At 40.8% G+C, this 27,940-nt stretch overlaps 2 protein-coding genes across 4 annotated transcripts; both read right to left on the bottom strand.

Annotated features, from left to right (window-relative positions):
• Window positions 1-22: 22 nt before the first annotated feature.
• PDCD7 (programmed cell death 7) lies at window positions 23-4,342 on the bottom strand. 2 transcript variants are annotated; one of them, XM_068410264.1, is made up of 6 exons: window positions 3,596-4,342; window positions 2,470-2,608; window positions 2,057-2,293; window positions 1,353-1,440; window positions 802-968; window positions 23-687 (listed from the first exon to the last, which is right to left on the bottom strand). In XM_068410264.1, the coding sequence occupies exons 1-5, from the start codon at window positions 4,340-4,342 to the stop codon at window positions 851-853; spliced, it is 1,329 nt and encodes a 442-aa protein (XP_068266365.1). In that variant the 3' UTR covers window positions 23-687; window positions 802-850. The 2 variants fall into 2 exon arrangements, with proteins under 2 accessions (XP_068266365.1, XP_068266364.1); XM_068410263.1 differs by having other exon boundaries at window positions 23-968.
• A 235-nt stretch (window positions 4,343-4,577) lies between these two features.
• Window positions 4,578-27,108, bottom strand: CLPX (caseinolytic mitochondrial matrix peptidase chaperone subunit X). Of its 2 annotated transcripts, XM_068410641.1 has the most exons (14): window positions 26,972-27,108; window positions 22,490-22,650; window positions 20,841-20,958; window positions 15,631-15,785; window positions 14,619-14,778; window positions 13,382-13,423; window positions 12,052-12,228; window positions 11,020-11,184; window positions 10,584-10,672; window positions 9,859-10,023; window positions 8,503-8,802; window positions 7,870-7,962; window positions 7,511-7,617; window positions 4,578-6,444 (listed from the first exon to the last, which is right to left on the bottom strand). In XM_068410641.1, exons 1-14 carry the CDS (start codon window positions 27,039-27,041, stop codon window positions 6,354-6,356), a joined length of 1,893 nt encoding a protein of 630 aa, XP_068266742.1. In that variant the 5' UTR covers window positions 27,042-27,108; the 3' UTR covers window positions 4,578-6,353. The 2 variants fall into 2 exon arrangements, with proteins under 2 accessions (XP_068266742.1, XP_068266743.1); XM_068410642.1 differs by lacking the exon at window positions 13,382-13,423.
• Window positions 27,109-27,940: the final 832 nt, after the last annotated feature.

Here is a 27,940-nt window from a genome sequence, read left to right as displayed (position 1 = left end):
TGCTTCAAACAAAAAAAGAAAATCCATTTTTCTCTATTTATTCTGTACAAAAAACAACTTACAAAATAGAGCTGTGTTTTTTACTCAAATATTACACACACGATCTGTCCCTATACAAAAATAGTGATATAGGCAAAACCAGTTACAGTAGATTAGACTTCAGATTTTATTCTTTTTTTTCCAGCAGGCTTATTCACCAAATTTATATATATTCACACAGCTGTCTGACCTGTTTCACCACAACTGGGAATTTTTTCCATGTTGTGGTACCAGTTTTAGTCCACAAAAGTAAAATGTCAACAGTTGCTTTAATCAAGCTTGAAAAACCCTGTCTTGTTTGTACTTCAGAATTTGTTTAAACTTGTAATAGGATCGTTTCTACACACAAAAATACAGAAACTATTTGGACAGCGATGCTTGACATGCTTCATTTAAGAAGGAAAACATGTTTACTAATGATGTCTTTTTTTTAAAAAAAAAACAACTTACTTATTTCTGGAGGTTTCATCATCTGGATTTAGGCTTATAAAGATAAAAGCCACTAAAAATAGGATGTTAATATTGGCACAAATAGCCTTGTCAGCAATGTTTCTTTATTAAGATTGAGACTTGTTAGCGAAAACTCGCTGCGAGACTGTAATTCCACACCACGAGGCCCAGAAGCTTTGGGCTTGCTCTGGTATTTCCCTGCAGAGTCAGATGGCAAAAATATTTCTCACACTTTTCTTCAAGACATTCCAGTACCTGGCTACCGAAACAGAGGATGAGACTTCCTCTTCACACCCTGTCGTATTTACCCACCTGACTGTAATGAAACATTCCTCCAACGCTAAAATAAATTATCACTAAATTATCTGACAGCCGTGGCCCAAGTGTCGTTTGTGGGGAGACTCGGAAGAACCCATCCTGGAGGGATGCAGCTTCCTTCAGGGTGATCAGCTGGCACCAAGAACTGATCCCATTCGTGCCTTTAACAGAGAAAGCATTTTCTGAGAAGACAGCTGGTGTAAGTTTGGTAGTAAGATTTATTATATACCCACAGAGGTGTTTTTCCATACTGATCAATAAATTGTACTCTGAAACTTGTTTTTCGAAACACAAACGTGAAAATTAGATGTACTATTCTATTAAATTGAATGGTTATGCATGGAAGTGCCCTCTGCCTCACACAGGCATCTGTTGGATACAACTCTATCAAGCGAGAAGCTTGATCCTTAGCTGGAAAAAACAGGACAATTCATGGCATAACCATATTTGCAAGTTAACGACCCAAAAGGGACCATAATTTTACAATCTCAACAAACAATACTTGTCATCTGTGATAATAAAATATAGACTTTGTTTGGTTTTACCTGATCTGGATCAGAGCTGCTACAGAATGCTCAGCTTGTAAGTAATACTCTCTGAAGGGCTGCAGTAGATGGGCTAGAGGAAATTCATCTGTTAAAACACAAACATAGAAATCATTCAGTAAATCAGGAACACCTTCGATTCTAGTAAGTCTTAGAAGCCCCACATTTGCTAACTCATTTGCTGCTCCCCAGCTATACCTTGAAATCACTTCCCTATGTAATACATTAAGGACTGTTTACAAGTTTTGCACGTCTCCTGGTCCTTACCAGAGCTGTCAGAGGCAAGACAAGACTAGCAAAACTTCCTGCCTCCATCCCCTAAACAAGGGGAATATACAGACACTGAGTCTTTACAGATTACCTGAGTCACACTTCCCAAATCACCAGACTAAAGCATCTGTTGGGCGCTGGAAGTCTTCAGTCTATTCTGTTTATTCTCCCTTCAGCTTAACCTACAACCTCTTGCAAAACATTATGAAATCGGCCTGAGATGTACCGCAGTCTACGCTGAAGAGCTAAACCATTCCTCCTGCATCACATGCATTAACAGCACACTACGTTTATCCCACCTTTTCCACAGACCATAAATTACTCCAGCGGATGATTTCTTTCTCAGCTGTTTTCCTGCCTCCATTTTAAACCCAGTGCCTATGAGATGGGGTCTGGTGTGAAAAAATACAGTTAAGTACAGATGCAGAATTTACCTGGATCCCCAAACAGCTTGGAATCGATTTCAAGCTTCTGCTGTAGTAGTTTTTCCCTTTCCTTCTTCTGTTTCTTTTCCATTTCTCTCTTCCTTTCCTCCTCCTGTTCTCCCTCCAACATAACTCTTAATGCTCTCTCCTCAGCTTCATACAGCTCTGTACGATTTTTGAGCAATGTTTTGAGACTCTCCACCTGATTTTCAAATGCTTCGTCTGCTGAGGGGGGTGGACAAACACCTAAACAGAAAGAGAATTGATTTGAAATTTTCAAATTCAGAAGGGGCTCTGTTACCAGACTTGAGAGCAGAGCTCGCAAAATCTCAGAGGAACATAAGCTTAACCTTGCTAATAACTATCTTACTGGAATAACTCTTCTATTGAGAAAGAGCTTGGGTAAAAATCTCGTAATTAACCTTTCCTGGCAGCAGCCTCTTTTCTCAGTTTCCGAAGCTTTTCTAAGGCACACAGGATGTCCACCATCCTCTTTGTGTCTGCTTGTTTCTTCCTTACTTCGGATAAGACACTGTCTGCAGCAGCCTTAAGTTCTCGTTCCTATGAAAGAAAAAAACCAGACATGATATGTGAAATATCCCACGTAGACAAGAATGAAATGGTACTTTCAAAAAGATTAGTGAAGCACTGGAGATCAGAGTAACTTCCTAGTAAAGCAGCCATAGCAAGTGAAGTCAACCATCTGACCTTGCCTTTTTATAAAAAAGCTAAAACACGACAGGCTTCAGGAAACAAAAAAAGAATGCTGAGCAACTCATAAATTTGGGCCAAATGGCTAATAAATTCATAAAGCCTGATAACCTTTAACCACAGAAAGTTAGAAAAAACATACAAGAAATATAAACCACCCCGATACTACAGCTAGGTAATTAGACTATGACCATGCCACAGTGTGAACATAAAACCTTTCCCAACAGCTGCTCTGTACCATCCCCATGTCAGACCTCGCACCTGCACAAAGGCAGCTCTTTGGCCAATAACGGATGCAAAGGTGCCCACAGCACATCCCAGCAAGCCTAATTTGGGGTGGTTTCGTTTGGTTTTCTTTTGCTTTGAAGCTGTTTTACTTCCCAGTGAGGCTGAAAAGCTTTCAGCTCTACAAGGATGCAGGATGTAGGCAAGGCTTAGTTACTGAAACAGCACTGACACACAGGGTAGCTGCGAGCACCACAGGGCAGGCTGACAGCTCGGGACCGGAGAGGAAGCCCTCCACATGCAACCCAGAGTTCAGAAACCACTTGAACCCCAACTGTCAAGGCCTAGGACACGAGCGTGGCAAAGCTGAGATGCCCAGCGAGGTTTTTAAGGAAGAAGCAGGGCTGTGGGCCTCGAGTGTCTCCATGTGAGCTGAACCCAGGTGGCACCTACTGAAGTGCGGGGGCCAAAGCCAGGTGCCGGGCAGGCACAGCCCGCTACGAGCCCATTACCGGCAGGTCTCCCCCAGCTCCACCACGCTGCCCGCGCAACAGTCCCCAGGAGGCCACACCGCAGCCGGCGCAGGCAGGATCAGGCCGCTCGGGGCCGTACCCGGTTCTTCTCCTCCACCTCCTGGATGCACTTGGCTCTCCACTGATCGATCTTGGCCTCCCGCTCGGCCGCCCGGGCCGCCTCCTCCTCCTTGGCCGCCTTGGCTTCTTGCTTCCTCCGCTGCAGCCGCAGCCTCCTCTTCCTCGCCCTCTCGACCTTCCTCCGCAGCGCCTCCCGGTAGCCGGGCTCCCTCAGGGGCCGCACGATCTCCCGCAGCTCCCGCCGCGCCGCCTCCGCCTCCTCCTGCGCCTGGGCCCAGCCCGCCTCGTCGCCCTCGGCCTCCCGCCGCCTGAGGGCCCGGCAGAGCGCGGCCAGCCGCGCCACCCGCCCCAGCGCCTCCACCGCCAGCTCCCGGGCGCTGCTGGGGCTGGCGCCGGCGGGCGGCGGGGGCGGCGGGGGAGCGGCCCGGTGCCGGCCCAGGAACTGCGACAGCCACAGCTCGTCCTGCTGCCGCTGCGCCGCCGCCGCCTCCTCCTCGGGCAGCGGCCGCGGCGGGAACGGAGGAGCCGCCGGGAAGAAAGGGCCGCCGGCCGGCGGGAAGCGCGGCCCCGCTTCGCCCTCAGGCCGGGCCGGCGGCGGCAGCGACGGCAGGAGGAAGGGCGGGGGGGCCGCCGCCGCGAAGGGCCCCGGGCGGGCGGCGGGGCCGGGGAAAGGCGCGGCGGGCGGCGGGAAGGGCCCCGCCGGCGGGGGGAAGGCCCGGAACGGCGGCGGCGGGAAGCGCCCGGCGAACGGCGGCGGCTGCGCCATGCTGCCGCCTCGGCCTCCCCTCACCACCGCCTGCGCCGCCCCCTGGCGGCTGGGAGGACCCGCCGCCGCCCGGCCCCGCCCCTCTGCCGCCCCCGAAGATGCTCCCATGCCGCAGCACCTTTTTTCTTTCCTATAGATCCACTTAAAAAACAGACAAAAAAGCCTCAAAAACTCCAAATACCCGTAAAATTTAAAACTGCTGGGGATGAGGTCAGGGATGACAACTCTCCGCTGCTTGCGTATTCGCTTTGTTTTATTCAAACGCCAGAGGTGAGGTACAAACTGTAGTTACACGGCATTTTGTTTCCTTAAAAACAGTTCTTGGTTACATAATTCCAAACAACTTTCAAAACCAAGTTGTTGAACAGTTTTCGCCGAAAATGTTGTTTCTTCAGTCCATTTAAAAAAGGAGTTGAATGAAAGGATCCAGAATTAAAAGCGATTATATTTTTTTTCACTCTACAAAAAGGAAAGCGAGGATGCAGTTACAGATAGTTCACCACAGATTCCCATCGTGAGGGGACTGAGCTTCTCCTAGAAATATCCTCAACTCTGAACGCAGCTTTTTCTGAACCATTAAGTGGGTCATTTAACCTGAAAAACTTGAAATCCTAAGGGAAGTATCTGTTGCATGTGGCTAGATGTGTCACACTGCTTCTAGGTAAGAACACAAGAATTACATACAATTTACATGACAAAAATTAACAAAAATAGGGTCAACACATCTGCAGTATCATTTCCTGTCCTAAAACATCCACTAGACTGAAAAGAATCATCAAAGTTTTATTTTAATAGCATGAATTAAAATTTTAGAAAAAAAGAAGTCAGTAAAACTAAGTCCACGTATCACTGAAGGACAAAACAAAGTTGTAAGCAACAATTTTAATTCCTGAAACAAATCAAAAACATACAGGTCCTTTAGTGTTTTTTTACAAAGACTTTCCTAAAGGATTGAATTAATTTTGGTGTAGAACAGGAGAGGGAGAATTGCTTTGCTGTGAGACTAAAAATCAAAGACAAAACCACAAGATGCAACACTAGCATTTGAGCGTATAACTTAAAAAGCACTGTGTCATGTGAACAAGCACTACTGCTTACATCAAAAATATTATACATTTACTTCTTTCATCTCTTAACATTATAAGATAGGTTGGGCAAATACCTGGCACCAAAAAATTGATGCATGATAGTTCCAATACGTTAAACAAAATGTACTATATTAGAACATTAATATTTAAAAATTTACGTCGACTTCTCGTCCAAATTCAGCTGGCTTACCACTTCCTAGAGATCCTGTTCACCCTTCTGGAAAAACGAGCAAATTACTGCCTTCACCTTCTTCCACAGTATCGAAGGCGACTGAAACTTACTCCAGAAGGAGAGGTGAAGGGAAGGATATTATTTGATATTGCATTCAATTGACTGTAACAAACTAGTGTCACATTTTAGCAAAATCTCCCAGCAGTGTCAAAGTGTGTCCCAGTTTTTCCAAAATCCTGTTGCAAGGGCCTCTTCCTCCCAATGTAACAAGTCACTCCAGCACCCGTTGGGTTTCAAACAGCAGAAATCTAACACTGACCTGAACGTAACCCCCACTGTGAGTCGTACGAGGAGCTAACAGTTTATTCACCCTCTACTCATTATTAATCTTTATTTCCCATTTGTAGAGTAACATTATTGTAAAATCTTAACTATTGGCAGCACCTGCATTGCTGGTTTAGTTTCTAGAAAGAGCAATCCAGGTGCTGCTCGATTTGCTATACATTTTAATTGAACAAGTGTAATATACAATTCATAGTTGAACATTATGCCATCCAAGTCCACACAATGTCCATCAAATAAATCAATGTGATGTTGCGATAAAATACACGATCTGATTTAGCTAATAAAGTTCCTCATCACGTATCCTATCCGAGATAGATCCAATGCCTTTAAGTATCAGACTGAAGCCAGAGGCAATCGTAAGGAAATAACCAAGTGCGCTTTACGCGGGTGAGCATTTTGACAGTATTTAATGGTTTGCAGCATCTGCTTGTCGAGGCCAGCCTTCTTCCTCAACTCCAGAGTCATATTCTTCTTCAGATGAATCTTTAGTGGGAGCCCTATAATTAAAACGAACTGATCAGATACTTCAGAAATGGAGGAAAAGAACGGAGACAGTTTCCATAGCTTCTGGTAAACATGCCACCTGCAAAGTACCCCCGTGACAATGTTCTGACAAGCATCCAGCTGCTAAACGACCTTCTGATCTGACAATGGTGCTATGCAGATTTACACTACTACCAGTATGCAGCAAATTTTAATATTTTGGCAAATATGAATGCTGGTGCTCTACAAAACCACTTAAAGCAGCCATCAGTGGAAACACAGTACCTTCCACTCCAGCCATTCCCTTTGAGACACTAGGTGTCCTGAGCCAAGCTTCAGGCACAGACACAGATGAGTACAAAGCACATACTCAAAAAAGTTGTCAGAGGTAGAAACCAAGCCAAAGTTCCTAAATTTCAGGCCTGTGTTTTTAACCTGACCCATCCCCTCCTCAACTCCATCCTTTGTTCACTAAAATTAAGATTGTTTTGTTTTTAAATCCAGATTTGTCCAGTGCTTTCACTGTCCCACCACATCATTACCATAATACAATCTTTACAACATTAAATTGATTATTTTAACAACAGTTCAGCAAATCAATAGATGTGCCTTTGTGGCTCTCCACTGCTGCAAGAGCAATGGAGAAGAAAACTGCAGCAGCTTGGAGCTTGTGTAAAAAAAAAAAAAACCACCTCAGTGGTAGAAAGTAGGAAGAAGGAAAAAGTTCTGCTTCAGAAACTTCAGTACAGTTACAACTAAACTTCAGATTTTTACTGTTAACTTACGATGTTTATAATTTACTTCTATTTCTAGAGGTATACACACACACACACAAAAAAAGCTTAAAGGAACTTCATATACAAGTTTATTTTTTAAATTTCTATTAAAAAACTAAACAATACAAACCCAGTCTCTAGACAGAGCAGGCGCTAATTCAGCTGTGTACAGTATACAGAAAATTGGATCCTTTTTAGGTTGTGTGCATGGTTTTGTGTTTATACACTTGTTCCTACAGCAAACATCAGAATACCTGTCTAGCTGTACTACTCGTCTGTTCTGATATTTCCAGTACGGTTTTACCTAATGTATCCTGGCTCTTTTTTGCCTTCTACAACATCTTTGTCAACTTCCACGCATACGATGTCAGAATTGGGCACTTCAAACATGGGCTCCAGCAACAGCTTTTCCTACAAGAAAACAGAGGGAAAAAATATTTCTGCATGTCCTCTTTTACATAACAATATGGTTAGCAAGTGATGTTCAGAGGTAGAGGGTTTTCTTGGAAGAAATCCAAATACCTACAGTTTTAGAAAGAGACTTATTGTACCCATATAAGACCCAGAACTAAGTGAGGTTTTGACTGAAAATTGTCACAATTGGATCCATACACACAAACGTACGTAGCTTTGTTTACTCAATATGAGACTTAATTTACTCACCATTATAGATCGAAGACCTCTTGCACCAGTTTTTCTGTCCAGGGCCACTCTGGCTATAGCCTTCAATGCATCTTCAGTTACATTTAATTCACACTATGCAGAGAAAAACAGTAAGTTTAGTTACTTAATTCATTTATAACTCAACAGCATGTTGAATGTGACAGCACAAGCGTTACTGAAAATAACACACAGTAGTAAATCTACTGTTTAAACAAACAAGTAAATCTACTTGTTACAGACCAGAACATTTAACATTTAAGCTACATACATAAAGCTTTGGGTACACTTTGTTTTTGAGTAACGTCACCAGTATTGACCATGTCCCTTTACCTACAACTACTCAAGTACCTCTACAGTACATGAAATGGCTCTCGATGCCTATTAGGAAAGGTCATGGATGTTCACTTGAACGTGAACATAACGAGCAGCTCAACTACTTCCAGATTACCTGCCCCACAAGGACAGTTATCCAATTTAAACCAGTCAGGTTTTAACGAGTTAGCTTACTTTTTTTTCCGAGTGAGGAGGTGCATATGTGGGGGGGAAGAAGTGATTTCAATTGATATTTTAGATTGCTTTAACACTGTACTTATAAACAAGAATACTGAAGAGTCATCAAATAAAAATTCAAACCTTATCCATGCTGAATAGTGCCTGGTATTGAGGAACCACAGCATTTCGTGGCTCAGTAAGAATCCGTACAAGGGCTTCCTCATCTAGGCTGTGCAGAGGAACCACAACGGGCAAACGTCCCACAAATTCAGGAATCATGCCAAACTCTATGAGATCTCTGGCTTCCACGTGACGCAGCAAGCGATCCTTTTCTTCAATTTCTTCACGTGCATCAGATTCTCCACTTATATTCGCGAGATCAGCTGCTGCTGCAGCCCTTCTGCCTTTTCCCATATTAGCTGGTGTCCCAAATCCTAGATACTGCAAAACAAACGTTGTGATAGAACATTGTGATAGAATTATTACAGAACTGTAATAGTTAAGTTTTCTTTAGGTAACTAAATCACATTCCATGTGCATTTAAAAAAAAAAAAATCTAGAGTGACTGATTATGTCATTATGTATTAATTCAAGCTCAAGAAATTACTTACAGTAAAACTGAACGCCTTGCACACAAGCAATTTCTTATAACATTTAATTCCCTCAGTAAGGTATCAACACATCAGACTGAATAAGGGCAAATTTTTCTTAAAATAAAAAAAAGGTTACTAACATGTCCTGATAAGTTTACAAATACCAGTGACGCTAAAAAGTGCTCTTCAGAAATGAAGCAAATGCATACAAGAATGCTTGCATGAAAAGCTACGTGAATTATCATAAACAGTAATTTGGATTTCAGTCACTCCCCTGTTAAGAAACAGGGTGCACATTTTGTCAGAAAGCTGCAGCCAGAAGAACTCTGTCCCCAGACATTTAACACACAAAATAGTAAGTTGCATGACTAGGTATTTTAAGATGCTGATAGCTTTTAGCACCATTTGCTCAAACGATCTGAATATCAACAGTAAAACTTTGGATATCAGTAGAAAAAAAAGCTTTTTTTCAATATTTGGTACACTGCAACTGAAAGAAATCCTATTATAATTGCTAGAACTGTTTCACATATTCTGTTTTTAAGATACATAGGACATGACAACAATGTAAAAAGTTTACTGCTTCAGTGTGGACAGCAAGTCCTCTACCAACACTTCTCAATCCTTTTTCCCCCCCCTCTTATTTTTCTCCTATTTGCATATGCTAAAAATTCCTCTGTGGAAGCAGAGACCACTGCAAGCTACTTAAGCCTACTAACCATAGGCTTGCTCTTTGTTACCTGTCTTAGGCTTGACCTCAGGTTCCCAGATAACAGATGGAAAACCATTGCTCTACAAACAAACTTTGTGTGTTTACAAATATAGCAAGACCTTTAGGAGTCAGTACTGTGAACAGTAATTAAGATGATAATTTTTCAGTTCAAATACAGCCTGATGCACTCACTTTTTCATTTTTCCTCCTGCTGATAATTCTGTCAAGACCATTAAAAGCACCAGAAGCTACAAAGAGGACGTTCGTTGTGTCAACCTGCACTGTTTCTCCACGTAGTTTACGAGAATTCTTTTCTGGAACATTTACTATTGTGCCTTCTAGCAATTTTAACAAGCCCTAAGAGGGAAAGAAGAAATAAGCAATATAAAATTCCACTGTGTAGCGTCATACAAGGCAGCACACCATACTGTGCTTAATTTCACAGATTATTTACGTTTTTTAATCCCTTATGCCTTTATAGTAACAGTAAGTGTCTGAAGAAATCAGTTTTCCATATGAGACAAACAATCCCATTCAAGGACAGACGAAAATCTTCCTTTAAGGTGACTCCCACGCACATTATGAGCTGCACTTAGTAATGAGTTGCTTTAAGAGTTCTGTCAAAATGGAAAGTGTTATCTATTCTTGCCTACATTATGCAACTTGCTATCTGAATGCTGCAAAGACGTTTTTCAATTAAAACATTTCTATGAATCAGTCTCGACTTGCTTTTGAGATTAATTTTTTTTTCAATGAAGAAAGTAAAGAGAAAGATGAGGGTTTCAAAGGTTAGTAATTAAGGAACTGAAGAACTATAACTATATACTCTCCTGTGTTATCTGACATATGATAGGATGACATGTAGACTTGATGGGCTGTTCGCTTACGAAGTAAAGTCACTCCACAGAAGTACTTACTTGTTGAACACCTTCTCCTCCGACATCCCGTAACTGATGAATACCAGGAACACTGCCAATCTTATCTACTTCATCCAGAAAAACAATTCCTGCAGTTACAGAAAGTGGATTTGAGGATGACTCCACTTTTTAAGAGAAGCAAGAACTTACGCACAGGGAAGAACATAATTTAAGACAGCAGCAGTCTGTTCTACTTCCATACTATAGATTGCAAAAATGTACGTAATCTTGTCCAACTAGGGACAAGAACAAAAACTACAAAACATGCTTAGAGCTCTTTTCAGGTTTATTATTTCTGATTTAAAGTGTTAAAATTCAGGTACATGCAACAGGAATATAAATTATGGAAATACTCGTGGTCTCAAAGTTTAGAGCACTTAGGCAAGATTAACACAGTCTATGAAGAAATTTCAGGAAACACACTGTAAAAGTTTACCTTGCTGAGCTTTTTCTACATTGTAGTTGGCATCTTGCAGGAGTTTTGCAATGACAGATTCAATGTCTTCACCAACATAGCCAGCCTGAGTCAAGGTAGTACAATCACAGATAGCAAAAGGTACATCTAGGCATTTAGCTAGAGTCTGAGCCAGCAAGGTTTTACCTGATGAAATAAAAACTGTATGTTATAACTTCCATACATTTCTTTAGAGCACACAAAACCAAATATTTACCATAGGATCATCATTACAGTCATTAGACATTTTGACTGATGCCAACGTGTTCATATATTCATATAAGAGTATTTTCCAAGGAAAACAGTTTTATAAACGTGTTTAAGTTGGCAAGCTGTATTTCTGAATTAGACTAACAGTACACATTTGAGGCAGCTTGAAATGAGTACAGTATCACAAATAAGATGTCACACAATACAAAAAACAAGATACGTGTACTTGCATAGATTAAAGATCAAATAAATTAGTAGCCCTTTGCAAACACTCAGGGCACAGTGCAAAGCCCAATCGCTCCTGCTTTGAAGCTGGGGAGAAAAACAATTAAAATATTCTTTAGTGAATGTTCTCCCAAATAGTCTGCAAAACGCTCATCACTTCAGCACAAACACTCTCACTTCTTCTGAACATACAAATAGAATTTCTCTTTTAACCCCCCTGCAACTGATCTGTCCCAGAGGTGAAACAACACGTTCAAACTGCAGCATCTCAGTTTGCCATCTAAAGGAGAGAAACATGTTTTATTTCAGCTTAGTGAAAGTTGCATCTTTTAATAAGTCAGTAAATACAGGCATTTAAAAAAAAAAAAAAAAGAAAACCACATGACTAGATGTCCTTTCTTTTCAAGGCCATTTAGCTCAGTTTGTTACCATGGCATGAAAAACACACATATCCCAGTTTGGAATTCACAGTTTAGCTTTTTATACACCAAATTGGAATAATCACAAAAGAGGAAAATCACTCATTAACAACTAATTTTAAGAAAAATCTGACACCTATAAAAACATGCAGCTGTATACCTGATCCAGTTGGTCCAAGCAGCAAAACATTACTTTTTTCAAGTTTTACGTCATCATTGGGTGAATCTAGTACTTCTTCTCCCCGTTTTTCCTGAGGTATCTGCTGGTTCATTTGTTGCTGCATCGATGCTCCTAAAGCATTACCGTGTGGACTGATTCCAGCAATCTGCAGCAGTTCTGAAGAGAACAACAACAGTACTGTTTGAGCACTGACAAGGTCTGCCATTACCTTAAATACACAGTAAAACCTTGATTCTTCTGTTTTGTTCTGCAAGCCTGTAATTCCATCTGTACAGAAGTTTACATATAGGACTGCAACAGAACCATGGCACAATTGTTACAAAAACATGAGTTCCAATCGTATTTTTGCACAAGCACATATTTGCACACATGAAAAGAATTTCCAATGGTACAGTGGATTATCTAAAAATATTCCTCTACATTAAAAACAAGAGAAATCTGCAGTCCTTACAAACTGACTCATTTTAACTGTAATTTTTTATTTTTAACACATAAGAAATAAACTCAAACTGTTGATCTCTATGATGAAAAAGTATACGAACTGGTATACTATAACAATTACAAAAGCAATGCACAGGTCTACTCTGAAGACTTAAAAACCTGTCTGAGATCAGTCATTACAGGTTTTGTCTCTACACATGGATATAGAGATTGAGCTAGATTTTCTTTTTGCAGAGCACTAGAGTTTTAATTAGTTTTCAGGGTAGAATATTGACGATTAAGAAAACTGGTTTGAAGAGGTGTATCTGGGATTACAAATTGATCTACACTAGACTAAGGAAGAAGTTCAATAGCAAGTGAGAGTTCTGGTGAACTGACAACAAACATGACTGTCCTCACTCAGATGAAGAAAGAAAAAAAAAAAAGGCATTCTGAGGTTCAAGGGGACAGTGGGTTTTAAGAGCACAAATACCCTGGAGAAAAAAGTTCCCTAACTTCCCTTATTATCTACCTCCCATCGTACCTTGTGTGGCATTATTAATATAATCAGACTTCAGTTCTAAATTAAAAATAAATCTTGATTTCCACTTGTTCTACTGGGGACAACTCTAAGGACAGATAATTATTTAACCAACTTCATGACAGGTATCTTTAAATTTACTCGCTTTCCACCAAGAACTAGATAAAGAGTCAGATGCTGGTTACCTCTGTTAAAAATACACCTCATGCCAGGACTTAAATTTACTTACAGAAGAAAAGCAAACAGGATTTTACCCAGCATTTCAAACTAGGGGTCACTAAAGACTATTCTACATTAACAGCAAGAGTAGATATTACAGAGGAGGACACGAGGAGAGAGTTCACTTACTTGTAAATCTGTACTCATCCTCCCGTCTTCTGATTTCTAATTCTAAGAGAGAGGATGACAACAGTAATAAAAGTTTATAAAACCTTATAAATTCTCCACCTCTTGCCCTCTTCTGAATACATCTCATCACTGTGTATGAATTTATTTCTAATAAGAAATCCCCACATGAATTAGCTTTTATTGCCGTCAAAATTAACCCAAAACCCCACTTGCATGCTTTTAAAACGACAGCAAGCTTTCTACTACTTAAACCAGTAACAGTCTATTACCTCTGATTAGATTTTCATTTTAAAGCCATTTATAGAAGGGGACAAAAAAATGCTATAATATATCTTTTCTTTGAAAAGGCTTCCTTAAACTCTCCCATTTATATCTGAGTGTTACAATGTAAGATTTCAGATATTGCAAAGTACTATCCATTATAAATGTTCACTGCCAGTCCCTCTGGGTGTGCACCATTTTATCCTCCTGAGGAGGTCAGGAACTTCTCTGTGCCAGGTACACAACTGCTCTCCTACAATTACCAGAAAAGTGCTGCTAATGTTTCCCCCTCAGTTAAAATAGTTCTTTACATAAATTCACAAAACAAAGAAGATTCTGTTTGCTTAGCATACTGTTTATTGCAAGAGAGAACAGAACATCTTAAAAAAAAATCAAGGTACACTTTGAATCAGAGACAGGAACTTAATCCTACTTCTAAAAATAAATTAGATCAACATAGCTACACACTTACTCAGTAGCAAGAGTACTGCCAAGAGTAACTCCATCTACACCTGCCAGATATGGAACAATACTATGGTGACCAACAGATGCTGACAACAGCAGCAAGTGAGGTTAGAAAGCCAGCTATCCATCAAATTACCTATGCAAAATAATGTCTTCACGATCTGCATTGTTGCTTGCAGATTAAGCAGCAGATTTACCGTTAAGCAGTAAATGAGATTAGAAAGAAAAGTTTAGGAGGCTCACTTTATAAAGTTAAAGGAATATACCTAATAACATGCGTCAGTAAAAAATGCTAACCATGTAATATAGTAGGCAACACCCATGGCATCATAAACCTTCTGGATTACTTCTAAATCAATCACAGTTTACACACAGTGCAAATTAGATTTAATAGAAATTTCAATTACAGAACATCTAGTGTCAAGGTGAAATCTTTCTCAGGTTTCTTAAGCTAGAGCCCTGAAATGGTAAGTTTTGTTTGACCAGAAAAAATACCAAACATCATACAAACCTCTTGGTGTTAAAGAAGTCTGCTTTTCAACTTCTGCTTGCTGTCTCAGGTTTGCTGGGATATTATTGTAGATTCTCTTGTAATGATTGTACACAGCAACTGAAAGCACCTTCTTGGCAAAAGACTGACCAACAACGTATTTGTCGAGGTAGTTATAAATCTGAAAAATAATTCAATTTTAATAACACTTCTAAACCACCTTGCAGCAAAAAAAAACCCAACAGTATATTGTGCCAAAGATGGACTTTGGTCTAAACCGACCATTACAGAACTGAGAAACAGAAACCAGACATCTAAAATACAAAATATATTCCTGTTGTTAAGTTTACTTCAAAACGTGTCACTCATGCAATCATATTGTGTCTATTAGTTCTCCTCTACTAATATTTAAAACCATATTAAATATATCCTCACCCAAATCTGTAAGAGGAACAGAAATTTCAAGGATAGTTCATTTCTTAAAAAAGGCCTATCCGGGAGCCACATGCAGCTTCAGAAACCATTACAGTCCACTAGGAACTGAGAAACACAATAAGCTCCCTCACTATTCAGGAGAGGGAAACCAAATGACCTAAGATGGGTCACAGTCACAAGCTAATCAGCCACAGTTCTCGCCCAGAAACAGGCCAAATAAAAGGTTCTGCAGCTACAGAAGGAAGCTGCTAACATAAGGGTGCAGAATATGAGGCCACAGCAGGAAATAGAAGATACTACAGTTGGTGAGGGTTGAGGTTAGCCTCAGGGTCACAAGGAGAAAATGAAGGTACCGGACTTCAGTCACAAGACAACGGCAGAGGAAAACAAGCCCAGCTACTTTTATTGGATCCACTTGTTCCCTGTATCAGTGCTCTGCTGGGCCACACAGCTCTCAAAGGTTTAATCTTGAGCTAATTATCTTTCTGGTTTGTTGCTCTGTCACAGCAGACTGCTACACACCTGATGCAGATTAAGAAGTAAAGCATTCCACCACGCTGTAACACAAGGAACACTGGGGTGAAATGCAGAACCGTACCTTTTTCGGTGGAGGTGGCGGCTTCTGCTGGAATGCCAGTTTCACAGCTTCTGCTGCTGACTCAGGCTCTTTAATGATGCTCTTTTTTGTGTCTGCCTCTGACAGTACAACAAAAAAATGGTGACACTTTTCACACTTCACAAAACGGGTGGAAGCTGCAGAAAAAGTAAACCAAAACAGTAAGAGGAATTGCTTAGACAGCATTCAACTGAGTTCGTCACAGAAAGGATAAGCACCTGTAAGACAGCACAGCCACCTCTGTGTCTACACAACACTTCCTTTCATTCACCTTAGAAGCTTTAAAAGCAATTATTGGACTATGAAATTTGACACAGAGGGAACACAATTTGCTCAAGAAGTCACAACACAGGGCAGCAACCAAACAAGGGATTAAAAAGCAAAATCTATTTTAAACTTATTCAGTAGCACTACACTCAGGAGAGGAAACTTTGCATCTCAGAGTGATGCAAAATTAATGAGGGCTTCTAACTATGCAGGAATTCTTCCTAACTCTCATACTAGCAGGCAAAAAAACCCCTGTGGTTAGGGAGAGACTACTCTAAAGTGCGGGGAAGCAATCTACACTACCAGTCTCAAAGTCAGCACGCAGCAGGTTCAGCAAAGGACAGCTGTGGCAGCTCCCAGTCTCTGCATCCCACTGGCTGTGGAACACTGGAGCACGCTCGAGTCACCTAAGCCCAGGACACGGTGTGCAGCAGGGTCACACAAAGGGCTCATCCCAACAAGAGACAGCTGTGGTATGCAACAGATGAGCAGGACTTTGATGTTTCGCAAGATCTTTTGCTTATTTTACTGTCAAGAGTAGAACAAATTTTTTTCAAATTCCAAAAGCCAAACCCTCCTACCTCCAACTTTGTGAACCATGTCTCAAGAAATCGTGTTATCTGCAAAGATTGGTTTCAGAAGCCTGCAAACTAGGACTTGCACTATTTTTTTTCCTTTGTATTTTTGATTATTTCAATTTTGCTTTTCCACAGTAGAGAAGAATAAATTTGTAATTCAAAATAGATCTTTTTTGACCATACTGCTATGCTGTTAAATGCAAATCATGTGTAACAAGACTGATTTAAAGTAAATATACTAGTAAATGTATTGAATTTAAAGCAAAGTAAATGTAGCAAAACAACTACATGAAAAACTTCAATGTCAAAACTTCGGAAATCATAAAAAGTTGTTAGAAAATTGCTTGAACACTGTAGTACCAGCTGATTTTAATAACAACCTCTAGCAATAAACAAGCTGCTTATTTATAACTTGTTGCCTCCCACCGAGCTGGCATCAGCAAAAGCGAGTGGGGTTCTTTTTTTAATATTAAACACACTTTATAACTAGATAAATAAGACCAGCAGATTATTTTAAGAATGTAGCATGTAATACTGTGACTATCACAGCTTTATTAACTCTACTGCAAAGAAAATTTGTGTAACAGCTGGAAAGTTCTCCTGGCAACATTCCAAATTACTGTTATTTGCCTGATGGGAATGCAGTGGAGAACCACTTGCATTCACCCACCCCTCTTACGTAACTATTATTTAGCAATAATATTGTAGGGAAAAAACCCCAAACTTTCTCCCAATGCTCACTCAAAACACCTCTGATATTCTTAATGACCACAGTGCTGTGTTGTCCTTCTTTATGCAATGCTAATAGCCAGTGTTATTAGGATGGAATAGCCACAAGAATACTTGCCCCCTTTACAGATTCACAGGAACGGTTAAAAAAATAGAAAATAAAAAGCAGGCTATAAGAATACTATTGTGCATCTTTAAAACATCATTCACTGAAAAAAATTATTGTGCAGAGTATACTTTTATCAATTACTCCAAGCAGCACAGAGGAAGGTTATTAGAGATCTTCCTAATTTTCAGCAAGACCAATGGGGTCTGTGGTTACAGAGAAACTTTGGTGTACGGGGTGCCTTGGGGAGGAGACTCGGTCATCAAAACCCAGCTGTGAAGCTAGCCAGGTTCTATCATCTACATAGTAATCTGGGAAAAAATTATCAATATGAGTTTTAACAAAAAAATTGAGAAGTTTGCTCTGAGATGCAAGGAAACCAAGTTTAAGTACTGCTGTCTCCCTAAAACTGAGCATTCAAAATTGCAAGCAACTTTGCTATTCTTAAATACTGGCATGTTTTTATATGCTCTTTTAGGAAACACATAAAAGGACAGCAAAGAGCCTTCATGCCAAATTACCTCACTGTCATTAAGATGTCAGCAAATATTTACAGTGTGGTAAAATGCAAGTCCAGTGTTATTTTTGATTCAGGCACCATTACCACAGAGGCTGCATTTGCAAAGAGATTTCTAAAGTCTGTACGAGCTGACCTTGCCAAAGAGAAAGGCCGGGGTTTTATACACACAGGAAGCCAAAACAATCGGAGGATTAATCTTAAAAACACTTTTAGGGTTGAGATAATGGGTTACTATTAAACTGCTATAACGTACAAAGACACCAAGAAAAAGAGAGCAGAGGAGCTTCTTGCCCCTCAAGTATGTACAGTAGCAGGGAAGTCTGGCTTTGGAGGATGGGAGCTAACCTGATGGCATCAGGTGGAGACAGTAAAAGCAGCGCCTGGATAAGGCTTCTCATGCCAATCACCTTTACAGCTATCGGATTTCACTCTACATCTGAGGCTCACATCTTATTTCACCCATCGCAAAACTCTCCGTACACAGTCTCACAACCCAAACCAACAAGGGAACAGCTGAGAGAGTGTGTCAAAGCAAAATTCCCTTTGGTTTGTGTCCTATTTTTCCTTAATTGTTCATTACTGGAAAACCGTTGCCAAGCAAATCCTTGTGCAAGATTTGCAGACACAAGGTGAAGCCTCATTAAAAACAAACTCCAGTGGACAACCAGCCTGTCACACTGCCACTCAATGGCAATTAATTTACTAATAAATGTGGCTTTCATTCAGTATTTTGTTTCCCTACTTCTCTCAAAATGCCTGGAAAAAACTAATATTTAAAAACTGAAACAAATGCTAATTGCATATTTTCCTTTGGCTTTAGATATTTACTTAAGGCTCTGCAGTTCGGTAATTCAAACCAGAATAGAGCAAATTCATCATTTTTCCTGACTAAGCAACATCAAAGGCTTATCTGAAAAATCAAGTTACAGTATGTTGAATATAACCTACAACCCATCCATTTTGGGCAGAACAGGACAGATCTTTTTTTCTTATTAGTTTTTGTTTTCTTTTTTAAAATCTTTTTTTAAGATAATCAGATCTTAGCTCTTCCATTTTCCAGCTACTTCATATTCTGCAGTTTGGCTGGGAAGCAGTGTGCTCAAATTAACAGACTAAACCAGAAAGACACAGGTCCAGAGAAAACTTGACCATGACTCACAGGAATTTCTGAGAAATTAGAGCAATTACAATCTTTGGTTTAATTTTTTTAAGTTGCCAATTAATAGAAAACTGACAATTGCTGTTCTCAAGATGAACAAAAAAGTCCGCTCTACTCTGTTACCTGGTGTCACTGTGCTTGATTTGAACTAGTAACAGACTTCATTTGAAGGCTGTAAAATCCTAAAGCCTCGGAGTAGAACATGCAAGGATGAGAAAAGTCGATACATTCAATTATTCAGAAGCAGACTTCCTCGTATTTTGACTTTCAAGCTTCTGACAAATCCAAGCAGCTGCAACACTGTTTTTACAAGTACAAAGTGGGTTTCCAGTCCCAAGCTGTTCGCAGCACCTGTGCCATTCTGATGCTGCAATTCAAGTGTGGTACCACCGCTTGTGAAGTTGAGGTTGCACATACCAGACTTTTTCTCCCATAATGATAATATGAATGAATCCTCTTCCTAAGAAAGTTTTCAAACACACTTAAAGATTCCTAGTGACACTGACAATATACTAAATCACATCTCTGCTTTCCAGGGATACACAGCGAATGTTCTACGCGAGGGCAATGCTTGAATGGTATTTCCAGATCAAAGCACAAACTCCAGCAACAAGGGGAGCAAACACACCAGTGAAGTGAGAGAGTTTCAAAATGTCTCTGTCTACTCATAAATCATCTGATAAAAAGGTAAACGAGGTTAAAAACCCTTCCACTGTTTTCAGCCACACCTAGCCCAGGGAGAGGCCAATGCATTAAACATACAGGACTGTATTTCTAGTTCCATCAACTAGTACCAGACTTTTCAGAAAACCTTGCTGACTATAGTTTCAAATTTTAAAAGGGCTTATTATTTCTGGGGAAAAAAATAGCGACTGAGGACCAATGCTTTTATCTAACAAATAAATATATTGTTACCATAGAATTGTCTTATGATTCATGATGTTTGATTTTTTTTATTAAGTAGTATTTTATATGAGTAGCAGCAAATAATATATCCCCTCATTATTTTCACCAGCTGCGATATTAACAACTGTTGAACAAGTTTATTCTGACCTTGGCTTAAGCTTCTTAGTGCACAAGTCTGATTATGACTTGATGCTTCCTCCTTGAACCCCACCAACTGACAATGGGTATTTGCTTCCTGACAACTATTTTCTAGGCTGGTCTCATTAGCACTGAAAAGGAGAGATGTCTTCAAGTCTGATCGAACCTAAAGCATAACCGGCATTAACTTGGACTGTACTTCAAATAAAGGTTGCTATTGCTGCTGGACACCAGGCATCTGACACATTTTGGGTTTTCCTTTTGGACTTTCCAGCCTCCTGTTGGGAATTTATTATGGATCTGACTTTGCCATAGAAGACCATTCTAGTAAGCCACCTGTCATATACTAATGCCTCTGCTGGGTAAGCACTTTGGTTATAGTACATGCAGGGCTGAGGTTTTATTATATGGTAAACAAAGGACAGACATTACAAACATACATATATATATATTTATATAATGGACAGAAAGAAATACTGTAGTTAAAATGGTATTGTTTATGTGAGCATCTCTTTCACTGCATAAAATGTAATGAACTATTTTAAAACTGCATATTCACAGTTGCAATCCAAATTCCGCTACCACATTCTGCTCCATCACACATAGGAAATTACACAAATGTCTCCACAGAGACGCTACGTGCTTACATCAACGTGGCCAAAGCAAGCATAACAATTTCTGACATTGTATACTTAGGTAGGCTAAAACGTAGCTATCAGGACTACGTTAGATCACAAATGTAGTCATATCTGTGTCTATTTAAAAAAGCAAGTATTCATTAAAACTTACACACAAAGGTTTCCACGTGTGTGCACAAGTCACCACACTTCGGGCAGCGCAGCTGGTTCCCTCCTTTCCCAGAGCTTCCAGAGCTTGACTTTTTACCACCCCCCTCACCAGCAGACTTCTAAAAAAGATTTCCAGACAATTAGCCCCAAACAATGGAGCGGTTACATCAGGCATTCAGCATTGTGGCTATGGAATCCAGTAGTGTGAATATTGCCAATAGCTGAATGGCAAAATAACTATTGTCAGGATTTTTTAAAGTCTTTGAAAACTTAAGAGCAACACAATATAAACATTTTGAAGTGTACACACATCTGCATTTCCCAGGTCTGCCAAGAGGCATCCCGTACCTACATTAGAACTGCTTGACTGGCACTAGAACAATAACAAGCTATACTATTAAAACATTCTTGACAGAGTTTATTTCAATGTAATTTATTCTAACCCCAGAGAAGAAAACAAATCATACTTATAGGGAGAGCAATTTCATTACTGCAACTGTGTTGATTCTAAGGGTTTCTGAAGCCACAACTCTTCTCACGTCCTTGACAGACGTAGCTACGCTGGCAGATGGCTGTAGGGTAGATAGGGCCTATAAAACACACATCTCAGAAATGGCTTGGAAATATCTTACTTTTTATTTCCTTTTATTTATTTATTTTTATTTTTTACTTCTAAGGCAGCGTTCCCTGACACAGACCTCCTTGTCTTTCTCTGTGTTACCCTGCTTAGTGGTGTTCAAGGTTAATATTTTTTAAATCTATATCCGTTCTATGCCTTCATACTTTGATCAATAATAAAAGCTATTATATTTTAGGAAACAGCAAAGATCTCTCTTCACTTTTCTAAGGCAGTTCCCCATTTTTTTTAAACCTTGCTTGCCTACTCATTTCTCCTTGCAACCCTTCTCAAGAAAAAAAAAAAAAGACTATTACAAATTTTTTATTTTCCTTCTTTATTTTTTAAAAAAGTTTAATCTGAAGCGTCAGAACACACCTGTGTCATCCAGAGAGTTCCTCAGATGTCACAACACACCATACTAAGGTAAAGTCATTGCCTGTGGACTCTCAAAATCTTATTTGCTGACTAAAGAGCAGTTTTATTCTCAGGTAATCATTTATCTGAAGAAGCTGTTTATTAACTATAATTATAGAGAAAGACTAGGATGAAAATAGATTACAATTTACTAACAAGAATAAAGCTAGTCTCCTTACAAACTTGTCTTGTTTAATACAACTACCAAAGCAGTGCTGAAAACAAAAATGGTTTACAACATACTTACTTTAAAAAGCCTACCTGGGAGTAGCAGGCTTTTGAAGAATAGTTCCAATTACTACTCTTTCCTGAGATCCTGAAATCTGTTGTGGATTTATTACATTCTACAAAGTTTTCAAGTGTTCCTTTACTCTAGGCAAAAATATTTATAAAACTGGGAAAAGCATTATGGGATGTTTATAAGGTCTGTCTGCTAACAAATTTACAATACAATTTATTTTTTCTTCACTGTCAGTTGTAGCAATTTGAAGGATCAGAAATGTCAAGAGTTACCAAAAGTTTCAAGATTCTAATTTTAAGTATGGAAAAAAATCTACTAAAAACATTTAAGAAACATTTAATATAAACTACTGAAAAACCTAAGGCATGGAGATTACCTTGCTTCCATCTGCAGAACCATCCTTACTTGCACCATCCTTTGAAGCAAAATATGCTGGTGTTTCCGAGAAGTTTCTAAGAGGAATTCGTCTTAGGGAACAAGTTTCAAAAGTCCCAAGTTTTCTTAAAACAGGGATGCGTGTACGACCACAAGTAATACCTAAAACCAAATGAAAACATGAAAATAAAAAATTAATTTCATGAACCATTACACTGTTTGGAAAGCTTTGCTGATATTACAGTCAGGTAACAGAGCTACCTCGTTAGCAGCTGCCTGCAATCACCAAAGAACCAAAGCAATGTTTTCTGTATGTGCAGTATGTTCAAAACACAATATTTATGTATATATTAAGCATCCAAATTCTGCATGTCAATTAAAAATCCTCTAGTTCTAATCCCAATGCCACCAAACCCCAGAACTGATTCACATTAAATAGAGCTCAAAGGTTTCAGGAACAGAACTCAACTCTGAACATCCCAATTTCAGTTATCCAAAATAAATTCTTTCACCACCTTAATGTTCATCTCATTAAAAGCTGCCTAGATTGCCCAAAACTGACCCAAAAGTAATTCCATGTCATCAGACAACAGAGAGTCCCTTGTGTCATGAAATAGGGAACATGCCAATTACGAAACTGATCCTCAGAACAAAAAATAAACCAACATCCAGCACTTATTGTGAAATAATTCAACCCCTGAAGTAAGACAGAGACCTTTGAAGTGTCTCCTTATTATGCAAAAATTACCAAAGATGTGTCTCAGACTCACAGACCGCACGTCTGGACTTGGCTTTCGCTTTGTGAACTCTACTAAAAACTATTTTCCAGGAATCTGAGGTACTGCTTGACAAAAACAAGTTGTCCTGAGAAAGGTAGTGTCGTACTTGGCACATATTGACAGACAGGCCCAAGTAAATGCAGCGTAATCTTAACTTTGTTGTAATAGCTTATTGCCAACATGAAAAAAAACTCATTGAGAAACTAAACAGCCTTTTCCTCCTCTTGCAACAGCGGGTAGGATTACATTTCATGACTAGGCATGATGTGAATCAATTTATGTCATGCTTGTGATTTCAACATCTCTCAACATAGACAGGAGCCTGGAATCCGTATCTCATATCTCCCTCTCCTTTAAAGTGACAAATTTCTCCCTTGCTCTCTGGTTTTAGTAAGAGCTCTGTGACTTGCCGACAGAAGAGCTATATAGCAACAATGACAATTAAAAACTTGCTGATAATACATGGTTTTACTGTTACAGAGATGAGAGAATCCTATAGAAAACTTCAAAAACTTCTAAAAAAAAAAAAGAATAAAAACAGTAAGAATGGCAAGAGGAGTACAGTTCAATTGCTCTGAAAGAGGTAACGATGACAACTAAGAGCTGGAATCTTAGTTGAAAGAGGACATTTAAGAAAATTCATCTTGCTACTATAACATAAAAACAGAAAAATAAGGAAGAAAAGCATCACGGATGAGCCTCAATTTACCAGGCAAACTCTCACAGGCTTCTGCAAAGTCACAATCAAGAAGACAGCATCAAATGAGATTTGAAGTTGTTTTATTAACTTACATGCTGCTCAAGATTCCTGAACTTGAAAATGACTTGCAGTTATTTTTAACATGACTAAAAATGTAATCTTTTAAAAATCTGTAATAGAGTTACTTCTGTCTGTAAACATGAGGGAGGAATAATGATCAATGTGCTTTCCAATTTTAAATTCCTCTGCCGAGTGCCACTGCAACACAGCAAGGCACTTCAGATTACATAGGATAAACTATGAAAATATCACAGTAAACTTCAAAATAGTGGCTCACTTTCACAAGCAGTTTTGTTTTTTCAACTGAATCTGCAGAGAACCCTGAAGACTACGTGTGCCAAGTGCATCTGTCAACAGAGAATAAGCTGTGGTGAGCGTTTACAATGCAATACTTTCTGCATTAATTCCCTGTCTGGGGGGCTTATTCCTCATAGATGGTTCCTTTACTGAGATTTGTTTTACCCCTTCTAAAGAGAACTGAGAAAAGACTCCTCAACAAAATGAAAAAAAACAAACCACCTCACCTTCCCTGAACAAAATCCAAAGTGACACAACTCTCCTGCAACACAAGAGATTTGGCCTGGGGAGAAAGGATCAAGCACTAATACAGAAACTCAAACATTTTACCACTAAGCACTGCATGTGGACTAAAGATCGCTGATTTTAATTCAGAGCACCCCTGTGACACAGAAAATGCACTGAAAACTACTGGATGAGCTATGAGACTATAGACAGTGTCGAGTACTGAGCTGGTAAGTGCCACATTACCCACTGTGCCCATCTGTTGGTCAGAAACGCTGCAGCTGTGGGCCTTCACCTCCAGGGACACTGGCAGCAGATCCAGGCTAGCCAGCAGCATTACACCCACGCTGTAAAGCTTTTGTTGCTGTTAAATTCACTCTCACAAAAGTCTTAGTTGGCCAGACTTTTGGGAACAACACTGAACTCAGCCTGCTGCATGTGCTGAACTCTAACGGGTGTAGATAGGCTAAACCAGAAAAAAAAAAAAATCATATTATTGCTACATCAGCTTGTGGCTAAACACGAAAAGCCTTGTCCCTGTGCTCATCATGAGGCCTGAGTGATATTTTTTTTGACAAAACATCATTGTACAATTAAAGAATGAAGCAGCAAGAAAGTTATCGCAACTCCTTTCTTGCATAAATAAGCCCAGAGGCAGATTTTCAGAAGAAATCAACATTCCAGCCCATCGGTTGGCAACTTCCCCTGAACCATCCAGATCCTGATAGACATTCAAATACGCAACAGCTGGCTGGCACAGCAGTGTTTGCTCACACACAACCCACACTCAGGGCCTGGGTGGTTTTTTGAAACAGTAAATTTAAAGGACATGCATCTAACCTAAGAACGTTGGTAGCAGCAATGGCATCTATCCAGGGTGTTCAGATTAGCGTGTTAAGAAATAATGGGAGGCTCCCTTACACCTTATTAACCTTTAACTGATACTTGAGGAAAGAAATACTGACTTTCAGGCCAAGTTTCAGATATCTTGGAAGAATCTATTGCCCAAGGAAGTCACAGGGAGACTGTGACAACAAAGTCTCCTCTCTGTCCCACGCAACACTTGATCAATTAGACTGATCCAAGTCTGTACCAACCAGCAACAGTAAACAAACTACCTGGCACAAGATACACTCTGTTATGACAAAAATGTACCAAAATAAGGAATTTTTTTTTAAAAAGAACTTTAATGGGAAGCTGATGCATAAATAATCTTATGATTCTCTATCTGTGTTTTAGTCTCATTTGTTCTTTAATTGTTCTTTAAATCTTAGTTCTTTAATTTTGTTCTTTAAATCTTAGTTCTGACAAAAAAATACAAATTTTAAAAAAGATAATCCTGAAGTTAATTCAGAATATTACTTGCTTTAAAGTTTACTGTTTCAGTGGGTTTGCCCAAGGCCAGACAGGCTGGAGTTGAAAATACTGGTTTAAGCCTTTCAGCACAGCTGACGTCAGAGATGTAAAGTCAACTGCAATGAGTTAACTCACCTCTTGAAGGCAATAAATCATCTCAGACTTGTCAGGCTATGGCTGAGTGCACAATCATCCAAAATCTTGTTGTAAATGTGGCAGCAGCAGAGAGTTTCAGCACAATTTGGGAAGGGTCTGCCTTTCACTGAAAGCAGCACATGGTATGTCAACTCTCACAGCCCACAAGAACACCAAGAAAAGGACAAAAGTAGTAAAAAAGTAGCAGCCTCCCTCTGCTTCACCTTCCAGTAAGTGGTTTGCACAACCTCGCCCTTCTACCGACTTGGAAATAATTACTTTTTGCTAACTGAGCCCAACTCTTTATGAGAAATATTTCAAGTTTAGGTTGTAAAAAAGGCAGGCTTTTAATCAGTTAGCTAATTAAGCTCATTTACCAGCACTGCAGGGTAACACGGACGGGACAACTGCTGCTGAAAATCACTCCCATTAAAACAAACTCTATTCTCGCATTATATTTCCCAAAAGATATTCCACTGCGGGCTAATTTTCCAGAATTTCGCACCGTGTAATAAATACTGCCCGTAACCCTGACACGCCGCCGGCCGCCCCCTCACACCACCCACGGCGACACCAGCAAAAGATTAATGGAAAAAAAAAAAAAAAAAGGCCGAAGCCGCCACCCGTTGCCTGCCCGAAGGCCTTATCGCAGCGCTGCAGCACGGGCGCCGGCCGGGCTCCTCTCCCGGGCTCCGGGAGCGCGGCTGCTCCCCGCTGACACCGCTCCGGCGGTGACTCGGCGGGGCCCGCGCGGGACCGGAGGGGCGCGGAGCGGTGACAGCCGTGCGGCGGCCGGAGGGAAGGCGGTTTCCCCTCAGGGAGACGGCGGGGAGCGGAAGGGGCCGCCGCGTCGGGCCCCGGGACGGGAGGGCCAAGCCCCGCCAGGGAGCAGCGCCGAGCCGGGCCACGGCGAGGGGAGGACGGCGGTTACCTCTCCGCGCAGAGGGCAGCGTAGAGCCCAGGAGACGGGCGGCGGCAGCGCAGCTGTGGCAGGCGGACATGGTGCGGCCGCGGGCCCGGCCCGCTCCCCCCCGCCGCCGACTAGGCCTCGCTGGCGGCGGTGCGCGCGCCCCGCCCGCGCCGTAAACACCCCCCCCACCCCCGCGCGGCGCCGCCGCGGTGACGGCAGCGCGCGGCGTGCGCCCGGCGTCACCGCGCACACCCCCGCGGACTACGACTCCCAGCGGGCAGCGCGCGGGGCGCCTCGCCCGCCACCGTCCCGCGGCCGCGCGGGGCCTCATGGGAGGTGGAGTCCTGGGTGTGGGCTGCTACCTGCCGCGTTGCATCATGGGAAATGTGGTCCGGGCAGCGGCGGCCCCTCAGGGACTCCCCCACTGGCCTCTCTACACAGGTATTTCAGGCTATTCCTGCCTTTTAATTCTGCTTCCTAAAGACAACGTGAGAAAAATATTTCCCCTGGATCGCAGAAATAATTTTTTAAAAGGCCTTTATTTTTAAAAAAACAAAACAGCAGCTGAAAACTTTTAAGCAAAATGAGCCAGCTTTGGGAGAGAGATGAAAATGATGCCTTGTCTCATGGGGCGATCTTCAGGCAGGGAACAACATTATGCATAAATATATATATTATCTAATCAAACACATCCTATAGACGTATCTCACAGAGAACACACCTACAACTGACAGGTATAACTATCGGTCTGTTTCTTTCAACTCACCTTCAGCTCCTATTTGTCACATACCAATTAAACAAAGCTAATTGACACCAACTGCTCTTTAGAGGAATGACTCAGACACAGGAATACATCACCTGTCGCTCTCCTCAATTAACCCGAGCTGCCCTACAGCGAACGCCACGACACCACGCTAACAGCTGATAACACACACCGTGCGGCTCAGCAGGAATATCGAACGGTGTTCTTAACTTCTGCCAAACCCTGGA

Source organism: Nyctibius grandis, chromosome 11 (genome assembly GCF_013368605.1).
Source record: "Nyctibius grandis isolate bNycGra1 chromosome 11, bNycGra1.pri, whole genome shotgun sequence".
Classification (NCBI taxonomy): Eukaryota; Metazoa; Chordata; class Aves; order Nyctibiiformes; family Nyctibiidae; genus Nyctibius; species Nyctibius grandis.
The sequence above is the reverse complement of the archived record's forward strand: the minus strand, read 5'-3'. Positions and strand labels throughout refer to the sequence as shown.